This window comes from Xiphophorus maculatus, unplaced genomic scaffold (assembly GCF_002775205.1).
Source record: "Xiphophorus maculatus strain JP 163 A unplaced genomic scaffold, X_maculatus-5.0-male Unplaced_Scaffold_138, whole genome shotgun sequence".
Taxonomy (NCBI): domain Eukaryota; kingdom Metazoa; phylum Chordata; class Actinopteri; order Cyprinodontiformes; family Poeciliidae; genus Xiphophorus; species Xiphophorus maculatus.
Window position 1 is genome coordinate 1 of NW_019369751.1, and position 9895 is coordinate 9895.

At 39.0% G+C, this 9895-nt stretch overlaps 1 protein-coding gene across 1 annotated transcript; it reads right to left on the minus strand.

The window, feature by feature from the left end:
- Positions 1 to 8155: 8155 nt before the first annotated feature.
- LOC111605751 (melanocortin receptor 4-like) lies at positions 8156 to 9180 on the minus strand. Its single transcript, XM_014475832.2, has one exon. It carries the CDS (start codon positions 9128 to 9130, stop codon positions 8156 to 8158), a length of 975 nt encoding a protein of 324 aa, XP_014331318.2. The 5' UTR covers positions 9131 to 9180.
- Positions 9181 to 9895: the final 715 nt, after the last annotated feature.

The window sequence follows — 9895 nt, forward strand, 5'->3', positions numbered from 1 at the left end:
TTCTTTTAATAACTCAAAAGTCGGTAGCCCTTTTATATTTTGGATCTTAAAAAAAATAAATTTTTAATGAAATTTACAGATTTCATTAAAAATTTGCTTATTGTTGACCAGGTAAAACTCATATCTTTTTTTGCTTATTGCTACCTTTCAAAAATAATGGCCTATGTTATTGTTTTTTGCCAAAAAAACAATGTACTGTTTAACTGCATTGTTGCTGAAATGTGCTGTACAAATAAACTTGACTTGATTGAAAAAACAAACCACTTGACCAAAAGTGCTGGAGTTCTGCTTGGGTTGCTAGGTAACGGGGCTATGCTTGGGTGGGGTTGCTAGGTAACCGTGCAGCCCCTATAATGTGACTCAACAATCTGAAGGCTTTTGAAAGAGATCATTTTCCAGGCAACGAAAACATTAACCTACTGCTAAAAAACAGGCGGATGTCTTTCTTTAAGTGATTGGGCTGTTTTGGAAGCGTAGAAACTCAAATGGACGTATACAAACGTGGAGAAAGTGAATTGTTCAGAATAATAAAATGTAAATTGGAAATCGACATGTTTCTACGTTTGCTGTGGAGTCACAAAATTAGCATCCAGTAATACATTTCATTTATCCAGAACAGTTTGGTGCTTTTTAGTATCTTATATAAACACAAAACTCATGCAGAATCCAAAGAATTGAAAATAGCTGTTGTCTATTACGAGAAAATAATAAATCAGATGTTTCTTCCTCCAGACACTTCACCCCATGGACAGAAGAGAAAAAGATAATTACCAGAGATTGAATCTTCTACAAAGATGAAATTTCTAAAGGGTCGCTGGCTTTTATTAGCGCCCCGGTACTTAACTGCTCACTTCAGCTCCAACGTAACATTAGTTGTTGAGCTGAAATCTACCGGGACTCGGCTGATTTTGATATGTGACGCTACAGCGTGGCAGAATCAAAGGCCGGACACATTAGTATTAACCGCCCGGCTCAGCGTTCATGTCTGGAAATCTCATGAATGTTCTGTGAATCAGCCGGGACAACTCATTAAACTGTCTGATGAATGACATCAAGCTTCCATAACACCTCCCTGTTATCAGACGTTTGATCCACCAGAGGCAGAAAAGTTCAAATTTTCCATTAAGAATTTGTCCAATTAATTCATTACAAGGATATCATGTCATTTTATTTAATTTGATTCATCTACATTGTTGTGGGCTGATAATGGGAATGGAGTTAATTTTTAATGTGGGAATAAAGTAATTATTTTTCTAAGGATTTTTAATATCTATTATTATATTTGACTTTATTGTTTGTTGATATCTAAGATCTCGTTCCAAGATGAAACAAAAATACAAAATACAACACAGTGTTACGACTGGCTCAATGTCATAACAATAACGGGAGACCATGCAGGGATTAAAGTGCATAAAAAGGAATGTTTATTAACAAAAACAACAATGGATTGAGGATGTCAGTATCAGTGGTGTAATGCAAATGTTTGGATGTGGTGTATGAGTGCATATGGAGTTGTCGAAGTGCAAAAACAAAGACAACTCAAATGTGCAAAAGGAGGGGAAGCTGAGGCTGGCAACAAAACACCGCAAGCATCAAGGCAGAGTGGACGCCAAAGGCGACCCAGAAGGTGGAGACAGCCAGGTTTAAATGCTCTGTGCTCCAAATGAATAAAATCAGCAGCACCTGTAAAGGGGAGGAGCACAAAGACAGACAAGACACCTGCAACCCAGCCCATAAGGCCCAGGGCCGTAACACACAGCAACAATACATATACAAGTATTGTCTGTTTCTTGTGAAAATATCTTAGTACACTTGAAACAAGACAAAACTGACTTAAAAGTAACTTTTCAGCACAATATAGGACATTTTTAAGTCAATAACTATTTAATATTGATGATAAAGTACTAAATCCATTGGCAGATTATTTTAACTTAGTACAAGAAATTTTCCCCATGTAATAAGTGAAATAATCTGCAAATGAACTAGGTACTTCAAACGGCAGGGCATTCTGGGTAAATAGAAGTAAAACAAGCATGCCTAGTTTAGCGCTAATGGGAGAAATGTCTTTTAAAAGAGAATCCTACAACTGCTAAAAGTTGATACCACTCCATTTTTGTTTACATTTATGAAGATGGAAGTTGCGCTCAAGTGTCTTCTTCTTCAGAGGTTTTTGTGTTGTGTTCGTCAGGGACCGGTGTGACTGAACCCCAAGACCACTTATGTAATTGTAACACTGACTATGTGTTTACAGTTAATGAACTCGTAATAAAACCAGAGCTAGGTTCAGCTGCTGGAGTAGTGAGAAGTGTATTTTGAATTAATGACCACAGACCCGAAAAAAAATTAAGTTAAAAACAGCCGCTTATTATTTGTTGAAAGAACAATAAGAATAAACAACAACAATGTTACACAAAATGACACAAATTCCAGAAAAAAAATAGTTTCCAGTTTCTTTCAGAATATTTTATAAATCTAAATTAAGGATACTATTTATTTTACCTAGGTTATAGTTCTATTTAAGTTCTAGTTAATACTATTTATCTGTTTTAATTTACAGTTGGTTCTAATCTGTTTAATCTATTTTAGTTCTTTGGTGTTTCCCTTAAGGAGGTTAAAAAAATAATAACAGCAAAACAACAACACAGCAGAACAAATTCAGCAAGGACAAGTCAAACTGTGCTTCAGACTGTGCAGTGCCCCTATAATGTGACTCAACAATCTGAAGGCTTTTGAAAGAGATCATTTTCCAGGCAACGAAAACATTAACCTACTGCTAAAAAACAGGCGGATGTCTTTCTTTAAGTGATTGGGCTGCTTTTGGAAGCAGTAGAAAACTCAAATGGACGTATACAAACGTGGAGAAAGTGAATTGTTCAGAATAAGTAAAATGTAAATTGGAAATCGACATGTTTCTAAGTTTGCTGTGGAGTCACAAAATTAGCATCCAGTAATACATTTCATTTATCCAGAACAGTTTGGTGCTTTTTAGTATCTTAATATAAACACAAAACTCATGCAGAATCCAAAGAATTGAAAATAGCTGGTGTCTATTACGAGAAAATAATAAATCAGATGTTTCTTCCTCCAGACACTTCACCCCATGGACAGGAGAGAAAAAGATAATTACCAGAGATTGAATCTTCTACAAAGATGAAATTTCTAAAGGGTCGCTGGCTTTTATTAGCGCCCCGGTACTTAACTGCTCACTTCAGCTCCAACGTAACATTAGTTGTTGAGCTGAAATCTACCGGGACTCGGCTGATTTTGATATGTGACGCTACAGCGTGGCAGAATCAAAGGCCGGACACATTAGTATTAACCGCCCGGCTCAATCGTTCATGTCTGGAAATCTCATGAGATGTTCTGTGAATCAGCCGGGACAAACTCATTAAACTGTCTGATGAATGACATCAAGCTGCCATAAACTCCCTGTTTTCAGACGTTTGATCCACCAGAGGCAGAAAAGTTCAAATTTTCCATTAAGAATTTGTCCAATTAATTCATTACAAGGATATCATGTCATTTTATTTAATTTGATTCATCTACATTGTTGTGGCTGATAATGGGAATGGAGTTAATTTTTAATGTGGGAATAAAGTAATTATTTTTCTAAGATTTTTAATATCTATTATTATATTTGACCTTTATTGTTTTGTTGATATCTAAGATCTCGTTTCCAAGATGAAACAAAAATACAAAATACAAACACAGTGTTACGACTGGCTCAATCTCATAACAATAACGGGAGACCATGCAGGGATTAAAGTGCATAAAAAGGAATGTTTATTAACAAAAACAACAATGGATTGAGGATGTCAGTATCAGTGGTGTAATGCAAATGTTTGGATGTGGTGTATGAGTGCATATGGAGTTGTCGAAGTGCAAAAACAAAGACAAACTCAAATGTGCAAAAGGAGGGGAGCTGAGGCCTGGCAACAAAACACCGCAAGCATCAAGGCAGAGTGGACGCCAAAGGCGACCCAGAAGGTGGAGACAGCCAGGTTTAAATGCTCTGTGCTCCAAATGAATAAAATCAGCAGCACCTGTAAAGGGGAGGAGCACAAAGACAGACAACAAGACACCTGCAACCCAGCCCATAAGGCCCAGGGCCGTAACACACAGCAACAATACATATACAAGTATTGTCTGTTTCTTGTGAAAATATCTTAGTACACTTGAAACAAGACAAAACTGACTTAAAAGTAACTTTTCAGCACAATATAGGACATTTTTTAAGTCAATAACTATTTAATATTGATGATAAAGTACTAAATCCATTGGCAGATTATTTAACTTATTACAAGAAATTTTCCCCATGTAATAAGTGAAATAATCTGCCAAATGAACTAGGTACTCAACGCAGGGCATTCTGGGTAAATAGAAGTAAAACAAGCATGCTAGTTTAGCGCTAATGGGAGAAATGTCTTTTAAAAGACAAATCCTACAACTGCTAAAAGTTGATACCACTCCATTTTTGTTTACATTTTATGAAGATGGAAGTTGCGCTCAAGTGTCTTCTTCAGAGGTTTTTGTGTTGTGTTCGTCAGTTGTTTTTGGTGCAGCGCCCCCACAGGTGAGGAGAGGACGCTGCAAAGGGGTTTGATTTGTTTGACTCAGCGCAGTGTGAAAAAGAACCGCAGCAGCTGAAAATGTAACAAATGTTGCAATTTTGGTTCCAAATTGAACCGAATCTACTGGACTATAAGGTTAGAGACACCACTTGTAAAGCTTTAAATCATTTCATCCAACAAATGTTTGCAGCTTTCATGTTCTGTCTTTCAAATCATAATTCTCCCCACTTCAATAATTTTCATTTTTATCGTTAGAGGCACTGACTAATGTTTTTGACTTTAAAACAATGTGATTTAGCCTTGATCTGTGTTTATGTGCAAATATTACTTGCTAATGACTCCATCACTGCTTGAACGTCTCTTGTTAGCGCTGGAATTAGTCTTATCGTGTTACTGCTACGTTGATTTGTGTCTGATTTTTCCTATAACAGGCAGATAAAACTGAAAGGACTGAAAATGGACCCTTCAGCCACTTGTGATATAACAGTGATTAACCACCTGCAGACTTAGCATTTTCACTCCACACAACAGCTGTCACCCCCCTGATAGAGGTGCATCGATTAGAACGGCTCCAACTCTGGTTCTGCTCCAACGAGGTTTATATCACATCCAAACGACTTTCACCACGCATTCACATTTCTGAGTGAAGAAATACTCTACAGTCTGGATGTGATTTATGTAAGAGATCCCTTATTGTAACCATGAAAGATTAAATGTTCAAACTAAATCTGTTTATATGCACCTCTCTTCGTTTATAGGTAAGAATATGTGGAAAAATTAAATAATTTAAGACTCAGATTTTACCTACGATTCCAAGTTTGGAAACTTTGCTTTGATTCATTCTAGTTGTGGAAAGTTGCTATGAAAATCTGTTAGCTAACATCTACGCTCTTCCTTATCTCCACTCTTGAAAGTTCAGCCAAAAAGCAGCAAGAAAAATAATTGGCATTCCTGGATTGGCTGCTTCAATGATAGCCAGTAGCATGTCAAGTAGCTTTGCGTTGAGGTATTTCAGCTGTATTTTACATTTGCTTTATGAAAAAATCTCCAAATACTAAACTGCAAATAGGTGAGAGTCTACTCTCTATGGCAGTGGTTCTCAAATGGGGGTACGTGTACCACTGGGGGTACGTGGAGGTACTGCAGGGGGTACATGAAGCTTTTCAAAATATCTTTAAAAAATCAGTAGGCTCCTCATAATAAGTCTTGGGAAAAATTATTTTGTAAAATGTTCTATAAAATATAAATGTGTGTTCATGCACTGAATTTTATATTCAGTATTTAGTTTCAATATCCTTTAAAATAAAACGGTTTGACTGGTTTTATACCTTCCTGGTGGTCACCGTCTTCTGTTTTTCTTTTTGGTTTAACCATGCAATGTTTGCAATATGGATGTATTTGTCAGGTTCACTGATATAAGTTGTTTGGCTTTAATAAATCAGACAGTGATTTTACAGCACTGTACCTCTTTTTAATTCCAAAAATGTTTTGCCCGTGTCAGGGGGTACTTGACTAAAAATATATTTTTAAGGGGGTACATCACTGAAAAAAGTTTGAGAACCACTGCTCTATGGTATATACAGTAGACCACACTTTAAACCACATTTTGAAAAGTCAACATGAATTTTACTAGCCCTTTGTTTTGTTTGTATGACATATCTTAAAAGTTTTTCCACCCAGTAGTCTAATAGACTCAATTCGGATACCAAAACCTCCACATTTGTTACTTTTTCAGCTGCTGTGGTTCTCTTTCACACTGCACTGAGTCAAATGAACCAAACTCTTTGAAAAACCTGTTCCCCTCCTCGCCTGTGGGGGCGCTGCACCAAGAATAACTGAAGGAAAAGACATGAAAACATCTGAAGAAGAAACTGAGCGCAACTTCCTTCTTTACAAAATGTAAACAAAAATGGAGCGGCATTTGTAGGATTTCCCTTTTGTCTTTAGCAACTGCAGTCGGGGGACCATACAGAAGTGTTCCAAGGGCCACAAATGGCCCCCAGGCCACACTTTGGACACCCCTGTTCTAGACAAATGAACTAGAGTTTGATTAAAGTGAAATAAAAGGACCGGTGTGAAAGACTCACTTACGTAATACAAAGATTTAATCTAATTTAACCAAAAATGGCTGAGATTAAGCCTAATGATTATTACTATTTACGTCTTTAAATATTACACAAAATCATTTTCGGTTGCAGTCTGACAGGTTTGTATCAGGGAATTATCACTTTCTAACAAAGGACACTGCTTGTGCTTTCTTTCAGCAATCCAAATGAAAGCACTAATTGACCTTAACTGAGGCCCTGACTTGGAAATAAATTCCAGCATTATTTGCCGTGGCTGGGGATGCCAGGCGCAGAGTCAACACGGACTAATTTAATGCAAGCAGCTTCGAGTACAAATCCCCAGAAGCGCCGTCTGATAAGAGCCGGAGGCAGCAGAGCACAAAACGATGAAATATCCTAAAAATAATACATTTTTCAGCCTTAAATCAAGCGTAAAGAATAACGCAGAGCCACAACGCGGTGGCGATCGGTGGTCCGATCTGCTGGTTCATTGGCTGTTTGGAAGGCAGTGAGGCGAGGCTCTGACTGATAACGCTGGTTGTGGCGTTTCTCTCCAGCACATCAGGATTCAGCAGAACTCCTGGCTTAAAGATGCTGTTTGATAAGTGACACCCTGAAGAGCCAGAGATGAAGCAGCTCACTGCTTCTGCACAGCTGTGAGAATCTGACCATTTTTTAGACGGTTTGGTTTGTTTCTCACATCAATTTCATCATTTGCTCAACAGCTAGAGCGTTTCTCATAACAGTTATTTTTTTATTTCTTTATTATTGTTTTTAACAAATCAGTAAAAACACATAAAAAGCAAAGCTTTACACATAAGAATCAGTCATTTTAGCTACTGTACCTGTCCAAAAAGGAGTGAGGTTACTTTTTTAATTTCAACTCTTTATTACTATTCTTTAATATACTTTTGTATCAAAATGTACGAGTATTTTGACACTATCATACGTAGAAAACATAATTTATAGACTCATATATATTTTTTACTATATTTAACTGATTCATCTAAGAATATTCTGTTTTATTTTATTGTTTCTAGAACAAAAGTGCAAAACTAGGTAGATAAACTGGAGTGTTATATGCTCAGAATAGAAGATCAGTTCCTCAAAGAAATTGATTGATGTCAACAAATGTGTCATTTTTAGCTATTTGTAAAATTCTGACACCATATCGATGAACAAGATCCAAACATTTTGTCACATGGGTCAAAAAATATCATCTTTAAAGCTAAAAGCATCAAAAATGCAGTTTTTTTTAACCTACTCAACAATAAACTAGCATGACAAGCAACCAGTTTGCTCATTATTTAGAGTTTGACTGAAAATAAAAACAGGATATTTGTTACTCTTCATTTGAAAACACTTTCAGTATTTAGTCAAGTTTTAATACAATTAAAAGCAGATTGTGGACTGCAGACAAATCCTCTGTGTTAGTCAACCGTCTAATCAACCCCACTTATCCTGCAGACCTGGAGGTTTGCACTGTACATGAATTAAAGATGAACTACCTGGAGCGTCTCACAGAAAGCTAATACACCAGACAGCCTGTGAGCAGCAGAAGATCTCCTTAAAGGTCTTCCTCATCTCCTGCCTGCGGAAAGCGTAGATGATGGGGTCGATGACGGAGTTGCACATGATGAGGATGAGGTACATGTTGAAATACGACATGAAGCAGGTGCAGTAGGGGTTCCTGGGGCAGGTGATCATCAGGATGAGGTGCAGAAAGAAGGGCACCCAGCACACCACAAACACCCCCAGCAGGATGGTGAGGGTGATGGCGCCCTTCATGTTGGCGCACTGCTGGATGGGCGCGTTGCCCGGCAGGGCACCGATGCGCTTCATGTGCTGGCGCGCCAGCAGGAACATGTGAACGTAGAGCGACGCCATGAGGACCAGAATGGTGAAGAACATGGTGATGAGGCAGATGATCACCATGGTGCTCTCCGAGTAGATGATGAACAGGATGCCAGAGACGGTGCAGCACGTCCAGATGCTGGCGATGACCAGCAACGCCCGCCGGGTGGTGACGATGTTGTGGTACCGCAGGGCGTAGAAGATGGTGATGTAGCGGTCGATGGCGATGGCGAGCAAGCTGCAGATGGAGGCGAACAGAGAGCTGCAGATCATGGAGTCGAACACGTTGTCCATGCTTTTGATGAACGTGACAGGGATGGTGAGGCTGCCGCCGTTGATCGTTTCCAAGGCGTTGGAGACGCTGACCAGCATGTCAGCGACCGCCAGGCTACAGATGAAGAAGTACATCGGGGAATGGAGGTTCTTGTTCTTGATGATGGCGGCGATCACCAGGATGTTCTCCAGCAGGCTGATGATGCCCAAAGTGAGGAAGACCTCGGTGGAAATCGGCAGCTGCTCGTAGCAGCCAGCAGAGGAATCCTTCTCCTCTCCGGAAACGTCTTTCTCTGGCAGAGTTCCCAGGCACCGGCTCTGGTTCAGGTAGCATGGGATCAAGCCTTGCTGAGCCGTGGAGTTCATCTTTACTTCTTCTCTTTGTTACAGCCAGTCCTGAATGGGTTAAGATTTGGATAAGTGTCACCTTTATTTATAACTGATTCTATGATTCTGTTTGGTAATTTTCTGTTGTCCATGTTCTTAGTCCATGATGTATCCTGGCAGCTTCATGCGCATGAAAACTCTGTCCATGAAGAAGCTGAGGAGGAAACTGACGAAGCCGATGAAAAGCAGCAGGAAACGATTCAGTTTGGGAATGTTTGGAGCGGTCCAGGATTATCTCAGCTGTTTCTTTTTCCCATTTTCATCTTTCAGCTCCTCCTCAAGCACCAAAAACAATCCTGTTGCTCTGGTTTCAGTGAAATGATGTGAGGAAGAAAAGTGGAGGAGAAACGGTGAAAGGGTGAAAAATAATCAGCCGATCATCACTTCTCAGCCACTGTGGTCTTATCCTGGTCTCACTTTCTTTCCCTCTGCTTATGTACCACACGCACACACACGCACACACACGCCCACACACACCCACACACACCCTCAGCCCATCCCACCCTCACAGATAAAGTGGGAGGTCTAGGAGGAGCAAAGTTTAGGCTGACGCATTACTCAAGGTTTTGTCATTGAAACGAATTTGTTGCCATGTTTGAAACTTTTCCGGACTGAAGAGAGTAAAACTATTATTTTATTTTATTTGGTTTATGAATGAATAAATAATAATCATTCAGCTGCTGGATGATTATTATAGAAGAAGCTTGTTCGTATTTTCAACTAGAAAATTTCGGAAGAAATTTA

What these genes read in the sequence shown, in the direction of transcription:
- LOC111605751 (XM_014475832.2), bottom strand. Translation starts at nt 9,130, where the DNA reads ATGAACTCCACGGCTCAGCAAGGCTTGATCCCATGCTACCTGAACCAG.